The following is a 13919-nucleotide window of genomic DNA, read 5'->3' as shown; positions in this document are numbered from 1 at the left end:
CTTGCACCAAACAACTAACCAAGTTGTGAACATAAAGGAAAAGTTCCTGAAGGAAATTAAAAGTGCTACTCCAGTGAACACACAAATGATAAGAAAGTGGAACAACTTTATTGCTGATGTGGAGAAAGTTTTAGTGGTCTGGATAGAAGATCAAACCAGCCACAACACTCCCTTAAGTCAAAACCTAATCTAGAGCAAGGCTCTCACTCTCTTCAACTCTGTGAAGGGTAAGAGAGGTGAGGAAGCTGCAGAAGAAAAGTTTGAAGCTAGCAGAGGTTGGTTCATGAGGTTTAAGGAAAGACGCCGTCTCCTTGACATAAAAGTGCAGGGTGAAGCAGGAAGTGCTGATATAGAAGCTGCAACAAGTTCTCCAGAAGATCTAGCCAAGATAATCAATGAAGGTGGCTACGCTAAACAACAGATTTCCAATGCAGACAAAACAGCCTTCTATTGGAAGAAGATGCCATCTAGGACTTTCACAGCTAGAGAGGAGAAGTCAGTGCCTGCCTTCAAAGCTTCAAAGGACAGGCTGAGTCTCTTGTTAGGGGCTAATGCAGCTGGTGACTTTAAGTTGAAGCCAATGCTCATTTACCATTCCAAAAATTCTAGGGCCCTTAAGAATTATGCTAAATCTGCTCTGCCTGTGCTCTATAATGGAACAACAAAGCTTGGATGACAGCGCATCTGTTTATAATATGGTTTACTGAATGTTTTAAGCCCACTGTTGAGACCTACTGCTCAGAAAAAAAGATTCTTTTCAAAATATTAGTGCTCATTGACGTGCACCTGGTCACCCAAGAGCTGTAATGGAGATGTACAATGAGATCAATGTTGTTTTCATGCCTGCTAACACAGCATCCCTTCTGCCGTCCGTGGATCATGGAGTCATTTTGACTTTCAAGTCTTACTATTTAAGAAATACATTTTGTAAGGCTATAGCTGCTACAGATAGTGACTCATCTGATGGATCTGGGCAAAGTCAATTGAAAACCTTTTGGAAAGACTTCACCAGTCTAGGTGCCATTAAGAACATTTGTGATTCATGGAAAGAGGGCAAATTATCAACATTAATAGGAGTTTGGAAGAAGTTGATTCCAACCCTCATGGATGACTTTGAGGGGTTCAAGGCTTCAGAGGAGGAAGTAACTGCAAATGTGGTGGCAATAATGAGAGAGCAAGAATTACAAGTGGAGCCTGAAAATGTGACTGCATTGCTGCAACCTCATGATAAAACTTTAATGGACAAGGAGTTGCTTCTAATGGATGAGCAAAGAAAGTGGTTTCTTGAGATGGAATCTACTCCTAGTGAAGATTGTTGAAATGACAACAAAGGATTTCAAATATGACATAAACCTAGTCGATAAAGCTGCAGGAGGGTTTGAGAGGGTTGACTCCAATATTGAAAGATGTTCTACTGTGGGTAAAATGCTATCAAACAGCATCGCATGCAACAGAGAAATCATTTGTGAAAGGAAGAGTCAATCACTGTGGCAAACTTCATTGTCACCTTATTTTAAGAAGTTGCCACAGCCATCCCAAACGTCACCAGTCACCACTCTGATCAGTCAGCAGACATCAACATCAAGGCAAGATCCTCCACCAGCAAAAAGATTATGGCTCCCTGAGTACTCAGATGATGGCCAGCATTTTTTAGCGATAAAGTATTTTTTTAATTAAGGTATGTACATTTTTTTAGACATAATGTTGTTGCACACTTAATAGACTACAGTATAGTGTAAACATAACTTTTATATGCACTGGGAAACCCAAAAATTTGTGTGACTCACTTTATTGTGCTAATTCCTTTATTGTGGTGGTCTGGAACTGAACTAGCAACATCTCCGAGATATGGCTGTATTCAGAGCTGTTCTTGCTCCCCCAGAGTGTTCTGGAATCAGAAGGAGGAGCATTAGCAAGGACACATTATGGAATGAATGTTTTCATCCCCCTAAAATTAATATGTTGCAGCTCTAGCCCCCAGTGCAGCTGTATTTGGAGGTGGAGCCTCTGAGGAAGTAATTAAGGTTAAACGAGGTTATGAGGTGGGGCCCTGATCCAATAAGATTAGTGTTCTTGTAAAAAGAGACACCAGAAACTCACTTTCTCTCTGCACACGCACAGCTCTGCATCGCCATCTGCAAGCCAGGAAGAGAGCTCTCATCAGAAATCAAAATGGCTGGAACCTTGATCTTGGACTTCTAGCCTCTAGAACTGTGATAAAATAAATGTCTGTTGCTTTAGCCACCCAGTTTATGGTATTTTGTTATGGCATCCTGAGCTGACTAATGCCTTCCCGATCCCTGGACTGACTCCATGTCAGACTTGAGGCAGAACAGAAAGAGCGCCACACGTTTGGAGAGCTGGGTCCTGGTGTAGATGCTACCACTCCTTCTTGGCTGTGTGGTTTTGGTTAGGTCGCTTTGCCTCTGGGCCTGGAGATTCCTCATCTCGTCAGCTGGGATAAAAGAAAATGCCTGACTTGCCCCACAGGATTACTGGACAGTCAAATACTTGGCATAACAACAGCAGCTAATACTTTTTGCACATTTACTATGTATTGGGCTTTATTCTAAGAATTTATTTATTCTTAAGTCAGGTTCACTGACGTATAATGTAAATATAGTAAAATTCACCTCTTTTAGTGCATAGTTCTGAGTTTTGGCAAACCCAGTCATTTAATTGCCACCACAATCAAAACGTAGAACACCACCATCACCTCCCAGAATTCCCTTGTGCGCCTGTATGGCAAGCTCCCCTACCAATTCCCAGCCACTGACAACCATAGGTTTTCTAGACCTATAGCTTTGCTTTTTCAAGAATGTCATATAAATGGCATCATACAATGGCACCACAGAGCTTTGCTAACAGCAACTCATTTAATCTTCACAAACACATTTTGAGGTCGGTACAATTATTATAGAATAAACTGATGTGGAAGTGCTATGAAAAAGCAAAAGAAGTGTTAGACAGACATGAAGTATTAATATTATTGTTGTTATTTTCATCATTTGTATTCTTATTATTTCACGGTAGAATAAGGGCAAAATCAATTCTCAGTGGAAATTTTGTACTGAATTTGCTTTATCTGCTCCCATAGAATCCAAGTGTCAGAAGATAGCGATAATGGTTCTATGACTTTCCCCTTCAAAACATGATCATCTGCCTTGTTCTGACAGGAAAGAGATTTAATTATGAAAAAAAGTATTCACAAAAATATTGTTAAAATAAGGTCTGGCATACCCTCTCTTTGACTGATCCAAAAATAGTTGGTCTTGAAGCTACTAAGTCATAACCCTTATGTCTATGACCAGATTGGTAATGGTAAAAGAAAATGAAAGATTTCCTAGCCTGCAAATAACAATTTCAAGTGTAGTGATGGTCAGTTCCCACTGAAAGAGAGACGGTTACTAGGCTCTCACCAGCACTTCCCCTGACTCAACCTGAGCGCTCCTTCAAGACTTCTAGGCAAGACAGGAAAGGCAGAATTTCTTCCCACGAAGTATCCCCAGGTTCAGCAGCCACATGCCATGGAGGCACTCCATCACTCTTTGTAATAGGAGAACTCTGATCTTCCTGGATGTGGTCATAAAGCGCCCACAGTTTGACCACAATGGTTCCAGATTCTCCAAGGAGAATATTTTGTGTAAATTGTTTCTCTCTCCTTTTTTTAACTTCATATTACAGATGCCACACATAATAAATAAGTAAATAAGGTCCAGCTATTTCTTAGAGTTTACAGCTTTCATGAATTTTTAAGGAACAGATGAGGAGAAACTGCTGAAACAAAGCAGTCGGGTGTAGGGTGTGTGAGGATGTCTAGGAGATTCTTCAATATTTAATGCAGCCAAAAGCCTCTGATGACTGAGCATCTCTTAATGGGGTTTGCCCTTTGGCCTGCATGTTTCTAAAGGAGTAAAATGTTTGGCTTCCAAACAAGCCATCACTCACTCAGTGAGTAAATATCACAAGCGGAAAGTGGCCTCCCAGGCATCATTGGTCTTTGCTAGTTGAGTTTAGAAGGCCCCAGATTAGCATTATTCACCTTTAAATCATCAGTGGTTTCAAAGCCAGCTAGGCATTTGCTTTGGAGCTATAGAAAGGCTCCAGCTTACCATTTTGCCTCTCATAAGCATAGACTGGAGACTAGGCGTCACCATGGACAGAGAATGAGTTGGGATGGGGAGAAGCACAATCATTTGGGGAAATAAAAAAAGAATCAGCCACGACTGAACGAAACATTGGAATTTGAAATGGGACTGGACAAGTGAGATTTGAGAGGAATTCAAAGAAAGGGAAGCAGGAATGGACTGGGCAACACTGAGAATAATGGATGCTATTGGAGAAGAGAAGAGAAGATGATGAAGCAGCAAGGAGGATGGTAGATGCATTTTATGTGAAGTCCAACAGAAGGAGAGCTAAGCTTCTCATCTCCTCTCTCGTCTCCCAGTGTACCTGGAAAATTGGTTATGCATTCCTCATTAAGTTGTATCAGGGATAAAGATGCTTTGTATATTTGTAAAAAATGAAAAGAACCCAGGCTCCCAGCATGAATAGTAGTGGGATAGAGGGATGTCTTCTATATTGTTGGCCACCAGTTTATATCTACACTTACTCAGCAAGTTCCTCGACTTCCTTAAATCCTAGTTTTCCAATGTAGAAAAAGAAATCATATTGTTTGTTAAGCCATGGGGAAATTTTCACAATTTATAACTCAGTGACCTAAGAGAATGTACTGAAAGAGTATTTCTTGGGTAAGAAATAAATATTGCAGTTAAACTGATTAGATGTGTCCCATTTGTTTTAAAAATAATGAAATCATTGATTTCTAATGCAAGACAGTTTCACCAAGTTCCTTTAAGTATTCTCTTCAGGATTTATTGTCTTAATTATCTTTCCAACAGGTAGATTTAAAGGATGCTCAGGCCCAGGTATTTGGACTAGACCACAGTTGTTAGTTTTGTTTTTAACCAGATCATCCTATACACGTCACCATCAAAATTAGGAGGTGTCATGGAAATAAACATTAACAGCTAAACAAACAGTTCTCATCTTAATATGTTTTAAAAAACAGAATCCATTATTTTCTGTAACTTGATTTATTTTAGGCACTGTGGAATTTCTTTGTGGCCATGGGCCTCAGACATCGCTGTGGTTAGCTTCGCTGATTTAAGCAAGTTGCAATTATTAGCAGCCATGATGGTCATTCAGTCCTTTTCTTTTTCATGGTTTAACTTTCTTCTTTAGTCCCTGTTGTTTGTCTACAGCCTCAGAAGATATGAGATGCTAGTCACCACCTGTAGAACAATGCTCCCTCATATTATGCGTTCGGACTTTTTCCTAGACTGCATTTCCAGATTGAATAGTTCCAGGTCTGTACCATAGACCCCTATGTCCACTGTATAGATGGCAAACCGGGGGATGAATGGGATTTCTCACACTGCTCAGAGCTCTCGTACTCCTCTGAACCCCAATATTTTTGGTTGCATTTTAAGAAGTCACCAATTTTATTAAATGGTTCTTATCTGTAGCATGAAATAGGTGAGCCTGTTTCCGTCCATGTAATCTAAGGCTTAGGTCTATCAGGAATTTAGAGTAGTTATTGGAGGATGGACTGGAAGGTAGGGAACACTGATCTCTTTGAAAGAACACATTGAGAATTCCTCCCTAAATATCAGCACTCATAAGAAACGCACTTGAAGCAATGGAATGCTTACCAACCTACTTCCTCAGGTCCTGGGAGACATCACTGATTAGTGTTCATCCCTCTTGATGCAACAGATCCTTTAGCAAATGAAAGGAGTGCCTGCAGTGTTATCAGAGCTGTACTAAGGGGTACTGGACTTCTTGGTGCTTAGAAAACTCACTGAGCTGAGGAAGGAAGTCACTGAGCTGAGGAAGTCACTGAGGGAGGAAGAGTTCCTTGAAATGGTGAACTTGAGCTTGCCTTTAGGAGACCTTCGAGAAGTAGGTAGAAAGGAAAGGAGATCCGACTTTCCAAGAGGCAGGAGTAGGTTCGGCCTGGGCAAGGAGCCACACCTAAGCTTGCTGGCTGAATACAGAACACGTGTTAGAGACTGCAGAAGCCGGGAACACAGGGAGACCTAGCAGAATGACCTCAAGATGTTCAGGGGGGAGAGGTTATGTGTGTGGCTTTAGGTATGCTACCTAAACTCTCTGAACTTTGGGGACATTATTTGTAATATGAAGACAAGCTAATGTCTACCCCGGAGGGTAACTATCGGGTTCCTGTGAGATCACGGGGTGGAAATTCTTTGTAAAAGTGAGGTACTATGTGTTGATGGGTGATTATGGTGGCAAAGTGGTGGTAGGTGATTACAGAACCAGTGTTTTGTGCTAGAAGTAACTAAGCTGGTTTAACCTGTCACATTTTACCAACAAGGAGATAAGCAGACCTAAGGTGACTTAGCTAAGCTGGTTAATAGCACAGCAGGAACTAGAAACCCAGGTCCAAGTCAACTCCCATCTAACTGGATTTCCCATCCTGCATCGGTTCATTCTGGTGAGTTTAGCGAGGAGCATGCGGCCTGACCCAGCCTGAGCCCGGAGCGCCTCTCAGGCACGCTGGCATCTCCCGCAGTGGAAGCTGCAGTCCTGCCGCCCAGTGTCAAGCTGGGATCACGTTCCCTCTCACAAATATCAGAGGGTGTGAGGGCAAGTTGCCAGGTAGCACAATGCAAAACAACAGTCTCACTGTGTTTGTTGCTGCACAGTATGTGGCTTGTGAGGTCCAAAAGCCACGGGGTGACCGGGACTGGAATGTGACAGTAATTTGTAACAACGGTGGCTTTTTTTTTTTTTTTGGTCTACTTTTGTGACATGCTCCAAAATCTGGAGAAAGGACTGCAAAAGAAAACGCTCAGAAATGTTCTAAACAGGTTTAGAAAACTTGTGAACCCTGTCTGAACTCTGATTCGATTCTCCCACCACTCACCCGTTTGACATGAGGACCAGGAGAACATTATTTATAACAGCATGTGTGAAATCCCAGAAGGGACTCTTGAAAGAATCAAAGTGAAAACTCTGTCCCAAAGAGACTGCAAGCACAAAATAAATGATCAGGTGGGAAAACATGTAAATCAAAATTTGAATCTTTTTTTTCACCTTTAAAGGAAACAGGAGCTTTTTTTTTGGCCTTTAGGAACACAGGACAGAGAGCCGGATAGAGTAGGTACAGCAATCAGAGGAGCCCCAGCGCCCCCGTCACGGCAGAGGGAGGAGTATGGGAGAGACGTGTGTGTTGACTCTTCTTCTTGTTCCAGAATGGCTGCTTCCTATTGGGAAAATAAGATAGTAAAGGCTACACGGAAGAAAGTAAAACCTTGAAAGCATTTAGTGAATTAAAATTTAGGAAGCACTTTTGCAAATATTGTCTGCTTGGGTATTCACCTGATGACAACCCTGGGAGGTATTTATTGGTATGCACATTTTATAGTTAGAGAAACTAAGACACAGAGAGGTTTGGCAACTCGTCAAGTTTACCCAGCTAGAAAATAGCGCGCTGGAGCGTGCACCGGAACCCAGAGTTTCTAACGTCATGCACTGAGTGCTGTCCACTGCACAGTGGCTGGGAATGCACAAGGCACGTGGAAAGCCTGGTCTGTCGCCGGGTTAACCCAGCCCAGAATGTGGTGTTTAGCTGTCTGGTTCTAGGAGATGCATGTAAGTGGTTCTCTGTCTCGCTCCCTGTCCCCCACAAACACACATTTCAAATGAGTTTTCTACCACCATCCTTTCTGGCCAGTGAGTGCCTCTGTCACGTGGGCTGTGTTTGGAAATCAACTCTGATGGTGAGTATGGTCATCACCTGCAGGCCTGTCCAGGCATCTCCATGAGGAAAATCTGTGCTCACTGAATAGCGACTACCTGTTACTTCGGGGTGAGAGGCAAGTGAGGAAATCGAAAGCTGATGGAAGGCAACTGCCTCTACTTAGTGTATGAGCTTTTGGTATATTCAAAGCTGAACAGTGAAGATATGGGGGCAGCTTACCCTCGAGCCAGCAAGTTACGTCCCTATCAATCAGATTTGGAGTCATAGTACAGAGAAGAATAGAAAAAGACCCTCTTCTCTTACAGTCGCGCTGTCTTTGACGCTAAGAGCATCATTTGAAATCACCAACCACATTAGACATCTCTGATGCTCTCAGCTCCTTGTGCTCTGAGGTTGAGTGGCGTTTTTCAGGTAGTTAGTCCATTTCCTTCCTTTCATGAGTCAGAAATAGATCCTGAGACTTAGAATTGGGCAGAAACTCGACGTGGCATTAGTCTCAGGACTCAGGCGCTGAGTCTAACTCCTGCTGTGGGCTCACCTGCTGCCTGGAGTCAGGCACGGCTTTTGGGCTGGTAGTGCTGGGTTTACCAGCATGAAAAGTGGGACCTACCACCCCCAGGACTGCCGTGCAGAAAGCTCATCATGGCTTTAAAATCAGACAGACTTCATGGGCTACAAACCCGAAAATGGAATTCTAAACTTTTCTCCAGGAAGTAGGGCATCATAAACAAGTCTCCTTTGTCAAACAAAGTTCTCTTTGCTTATGCTAATGCTCTTGCCATCCGATGCCTCAGCTCTGGTGTTATTACTAAAATGGATTTTTCAAAAATTGTACTTACTTTTGTAAATAAGCTCAGTTGCACAGTGTAGAGGAAAGCCCTGAGCTCGGAGTCCAAAGACCTGACTTCTTTGTGTCCACAGCAACCTGAACCTCAGTTGCCTCATCTGTAAAATGGGAATAATCTGTGCCCTGCCCATTGCTGGGTTGTGGCAAGGTGTTCGAGGCAGGGCTGTCCACTCGCCCTAACACCTTAAAGCAGAAGGAAGCTCTGGCCTTGCTAAGGAAGCAGAGTCATCTGGTGGGCCATTTCAGATGCAGAGCACCTTATTGATATCCTGTTCAAAATCATCTTGTTAATGAGAAGATAGAGTCATCTTCCTACCAGAAAGTCCATGTGTGTTTTTTATCCAAGATGAACATCCACCCAATCGTCATCTCTGCTCCTATCTAGTTTCTAGAAAGGGAGAATTGCAAATACCTTTCATGTGAAAAAAGTATTTTGACCATCCTTTGCCCTCTATCTCTGTTGCTTGAGATTATAAAGAAATTGTATTTTCCTTAAGTGTTTATAAACAATTAAAATAAATACAAATAAAGGAAAGGAAAAAAACATCCCCTACATCTATCTTCCACTCCTTTTTCCCTGAGCGTGGGAACTTGGTTTTGAGGTGACTGATGCCCCCTTGTTCACCCCTTTTCCGCCAGGTTGGTGGCCACACGATGCTCCCCATTCGCTGGATGCCTCCAGAGAGCATCATGTACAGGAAGTTCACCACAGAAAGTGACGTCTGGAGCCTGGGGGTCGTGTTGTGGGAGATCTTCACGTATGGCAAACAGCCCTGGTATCAGCTGTCGAACAATGAGGTAAGCGGTTGCCGGGCGGGACACCCGCAAAGGCTGACGCCAAGGGGAATCCCTCAACTGGAAGTCAGGACACCATCTTATGTGGCTCTGTTGGGAGCAGCCCCTCCCAAAGGGGCTGCCGTGTGCCTAGGTGTCACGGCTGAAGTGTAGTCACTCTCCACATTTCAGAGTTCTAGAGCAAGCAGAGCAGTGTGTGCTGACAGGCCTGTGGTTCTCTGGTGATGGGACTGGGAATTACTTGGTGCTGCTCATCTGGTAAGTTAATAACAGGCGTAGCATCCCGCACTCTAAGCATCCAGCTAGTTTTTTGGTCTTGTTCCGATAAGGTTTCAAGTTTCTTTCCTCTTTGCACATTTCACTAGAACATTTACTTCTGGTAAAAAACTCAAGCCCTTTGTTTTCCCATCATAATTCTTTTGCAAATATGTCTACCTCTGAGGCATACTTCTGGGTCAGGTACCTCATATCTTCTTCAGGCCCACATCCGTCCTTTATCCGATTCCCTCATGGAAAATGACCGCCCAGGTCTATAGCCTGAGGTTAACTGGCCAGTCAGTGCCCTGACACAAAAGTGACCCGGGTTCCGTCTCAGGCCAGCACAACTGAAACACACTGGAATGCTGGGGTGAGATTCGGGAGCATTCCATACAGATAAGTGATTTCTTTGCCAGTTTGGTGAAATCACTATGGCTTGCAAAGTGAATACAAAGCAGTGAAATTAACCATGATATACCAACTACGATAGTTGCTCTCTTCCTTCTGAAGAAAGTAAACATCAAGGGGTTTCTTTAAAGTAGCCCTCATTTATTTTATCTGCCTGGTTTTTCCTCCTGTCTGATCCTGTCTTTGATCTCCATCCTGTCCAGGTGATAGAATGCATCACTCAGGGCAGGGTCTTGCAGCGACCTCGAACATGCCCCCAGGAGGTCTACGAGTTGATGCTGGGGTGCTGGCAGCGGGAGCCCCACATGAGGAAGAACATCAAGGGCATCCACACGCTCCTTCAGAACTTGGCCAAGGCATCTCCAGTCTACCTGGATATTCTAGGCTAGGGCCCTTCCCCAGGTCTATCCTTCCCAAAGCACCTCCTCAGATGGGCCGAGAGGATGAACGTCTTTTAACTGCCGCTGGATGCCATCAATCTGCTGTTCTTCACTCTGACAGCGTTAACAGAGACACTGAGAAGCTTTCAGAGGGAAGCAATGTGTACTTCTCCATCCGTAGACACAGTATGGACTTCTTTTTGGCATTATCTCTTTCTCTCTTTCCATCTCCCTTGGTTTGTTCCCTAGGTTTTTTTCTTCTTTTTTTCCTTTCTTTTTTGTCTTTCCTGCTTCACAGTCCTTACCTGCCTTTTTAAATCAATCTGGCTTCTGCATTACTATTAACTCTGCATAGACAAAGGCCTTAACAAACCTAATTTGTTATATCAGCAGACACTCCAGTTTGCCCACCACAACTAACAATGCCTTGTTGTATTCCTGCCTTTGATGTGGATGAAAAAAAGGGAAAACAAATATTTGACTTAAACTTTGTCACTTCTGCTGTCCAGACATCGAGAGTTTCTATGGATTCACTTCTATTTCTTTATTATTATTACTGTTCTTATTATTTTGGATGGCTTAAGCCTGTGTATGAAGAAGGAAAACTTGTGTTCAATCTGGGAAGCTTTTATCTATGGGAGATTAAAACCAGAGAGAAAGAAGATTTATTATAAACCGCAGTATGAGAGGAACAAAGACAACCATTGGGATCAGCTGGCGTCGGTCCCCGCTTAGGAAAACCCCAGCGACTGTTAGCTGGGAGGAATGTATTCGGCACCTTCCCCTGAGGACCTTTCTGAGGAGTAAAAAGACTGTTGAACTCTGTGCCGTGGACTCTTCTTTTCCCATCACCGGAAACACTAGAGTGTAGTAGAGGGAAAAGATGGCTTCCGTGAGACGCAAGATGGCGCATCACACGCTCAGACGGTCTTGTCTTTGTAGATCGTGGTGATAGCACTGGTTTGTTTTTCCAAGTGTTAATCACTGAGGCTTTATCAAGTTCAGTTGAAAATAGGTGGATTCTTATCCAGAGATCATTTCAGGGTCAGATGGGAAAGCCAAGGACTTGGAAAGGTAGGACAAGCTATAAATTCAGAGGCAAGTTTCTCTTATATTGAACTTTTCAGATAGCACTTCTCTCCAACCCCTACCCTCCACCTGACCCATCCTTTTAACTGTGCAAGCAAAAATGTGCATGGTCTTCGTCGATTAATACCTGTGTGCAGAACTACCGCTCCAGACGTCGTGCCCCTGATACGTAGAGCAGATCCTTAAGAGGTATCACTTATATAATTAGGGGAAGCTAATGGGGTTCATTAGCTGAGTATAAATGTCTCTGGGTCTTATGGTGGTGATGGGTTTTAACAAATATGTACCCTGAAGCCTGGAAGTCTCCATCCATGCGGCACCCACTGTGGGACTGGGGGAAGGGCAGTCAATCCCGGAGGGAAAGGAAACCTCACCTGGGGCATCACCTGCATTGATGCCCAGTGTACACAGGCCAAGACCTTGCTCTGGGCTCTGGTTGGGAGAGTGGTTTCATTCCAAGTGTACTCCATTGTCAGTATGCTGTTTTGTTTTCTTCACTCCATTAAAAGAAGTAAAAATAAAAAATTAGGCACAGCATGCCAATAGGAGGCTATGCCCAGGTCAAGCTTTGGAGGTGTGCTTCTGGGCATAGTCATGGGTTTTGCAAAAAGAGATTGTAAATTTAAATAGAAATTTACAGTTATTTGATGATCAGTTACACCAAGGAAGAAAAATATTTCTGTTCCACAAGAAAACGTGCTACCCTCTGTGAGGGGAATTTTGCTAACTTGACACCTTTATAACACGAGCCAGATTGAAAAGGAGTGATTTTAATTCATCTTAGGTCATTTTATTTCATATTTGTTTCTGAAGGTGCAATTGCTCTGTTTAGGTTTTTCTTACGCCCTTAAGTACTGGAGCACCTTATTTTCCATTATAGGCTTTGAAAGTCAGTTGTCAAAAAATCAATAGTGTCGATTAACTGAGAACAAAAGGAAATCCAGTAGCATCTGCAGTCAAGTGAAGAGGGTTGGACAAGACGAACCCTGGTCCCTTCAAGTTCTGCGCTGGCCTATGAGATGTGAGAGTTGAGCTGTTTGTTCTCCTTGTAGGTGAAAAACCACCCCTCCAGAATACACATAATAATATAATGAAAGCCATATCTCCATGATATATACCTGCACGTATATATCCTACAAGGACCCATGGTACTGTGCAAACACTGTGGCACTCTGTGAAGCGGTAAAGAAGGGGCAGATTTGTATAAAACTCTTCTAGATTCCATCAGCAATGACCTAAAAACCTACACAGGTTTGTCTTTCTGCGCGACTGGCCAGTTGCTCTGGGGGAAGAAGCTGCAAGTTATTTGTTTTATTTTAACAGACAGCAAAAGAGGTAATACCCTAGGAAATCAAATTTAAGGAGGGCTGTGCAGTTTTAGAGCAAGGCCTTGTTTAAGGCAAATCAGAAGACGGGAGCATTCCATTCCATTCCTGTGTTGTTTTCCTCTGAAGGAAAAAAGAAAAAAAATGTCTCCTTACCTTCTGACAGATCCCTCAAGGTCTTGAAATAAAAGGTTCTATGCAAGCACGAAGTTTTATAGTTCTTTCTATTGCTGATTATTATCTTTTTCCTCTGTTGTCTCAAGAGTATGTACTGATTTCAGAGATGTCTCTCTCATTGAAAGAACACCAGATTGCTTTTGAAGTAGCTGAATGAACCACAGACTGTCTTAAAACATTCACAATCCCCTCTTCTCTATGCTCTTCCAATTTTTAGAAAAGGAGCGTTCTCATTCTAGAATGTAATGATCACAGAATATGGCCTGCCATCAAATTCCTTCAAAACTACAACAGTCATAGTGACATACCTAATTCTCTAGCCCAAACTCAGTCTGACAAACATTTCCACTGGTAAATTGTTTAATAGTTTTCCAAATGCTTTTTACATATGTTAGCAAATTATTCCCGTTTTTTGTAGGTGAGGAGATTGAGACTTGGAGAAGTTAAATGGCATGCTAGAAATCCCCAGGCTAGCTTCTGGCACCACTGGGACTTATGGAAGTATTCTGACTCTGAAGTTCATGATTCTGTCCACTAGAGACTCTAACATACAAGCAAGCCGGCCAGGAAAGAAAGCATGTTAACAAGTTCATGAACCAGGATACGAAGTTAGAACGAAATGAACCACATGAGATGACAAGCAACTGAGATATCATGATATATAATCATGCTCATAGCTTCAGCTAAATCCTTGTACACTGAACCCACGTCATAATCACGCTTATTTAGAAAACATTTGAACTATGCTATTAGGATTATATCAGAACTCATATTATACGTATGTGTTCAGACCAACGCTACCTGTGGTATTTTCATGTATTTATATGTGTGTTATAAATACTTGATTTCTA

At 42.7% G+C, this 13919-nt stretch overlaps 1 protein-coding gene across 1 annotated transcript in view; it reads left to right on the top strand.

The window, feature by feature from the left end:
- Positions 1-13180, top strand: part of NTRK2 (neurotrophic receptor tyrosine kinase 2) — a 343863-nt gene extending 330683 nt beyond the window's left edge. Inside the window, exons 19-20 of the mRNA XM_046664639.1 lie at positions 9276-9434; positions 10301-13180. Of these exons, the coding sequence (XP_046520595.1) occupies positions 9276-9434; positions 10301-10486 (345 nt within the window). The 3' untranslated portion in view covers positions 10487-13180. The remainder of the gene's footprint in view (positions 1-9275; positions 9435-10300) is intronic.
- The last annotated feature ends 739 nt before the right edge of the window (positions 13181-13919 follow it).

This window comes from Equus quagga, chromosome 6, assembly GCF_021613505.1.
Source record: "Equus quagga isolate Etosha38 chromosome 6, UCLA_HA_Equagga_1.0, whole genome shotgun sequence".
Taxonomy (NCBI): domain Eukaryota; kingdom Metazoa; phylum Chordata; class Mammalia; order Perissodactyla; family Equidae; genus Equus; species Equus quagga.
The sequence above is the reverse complement of the archived record's forward strand: the minus strand, read 5'-3'. Positions and strand labels throughout refer to the sequence as shown.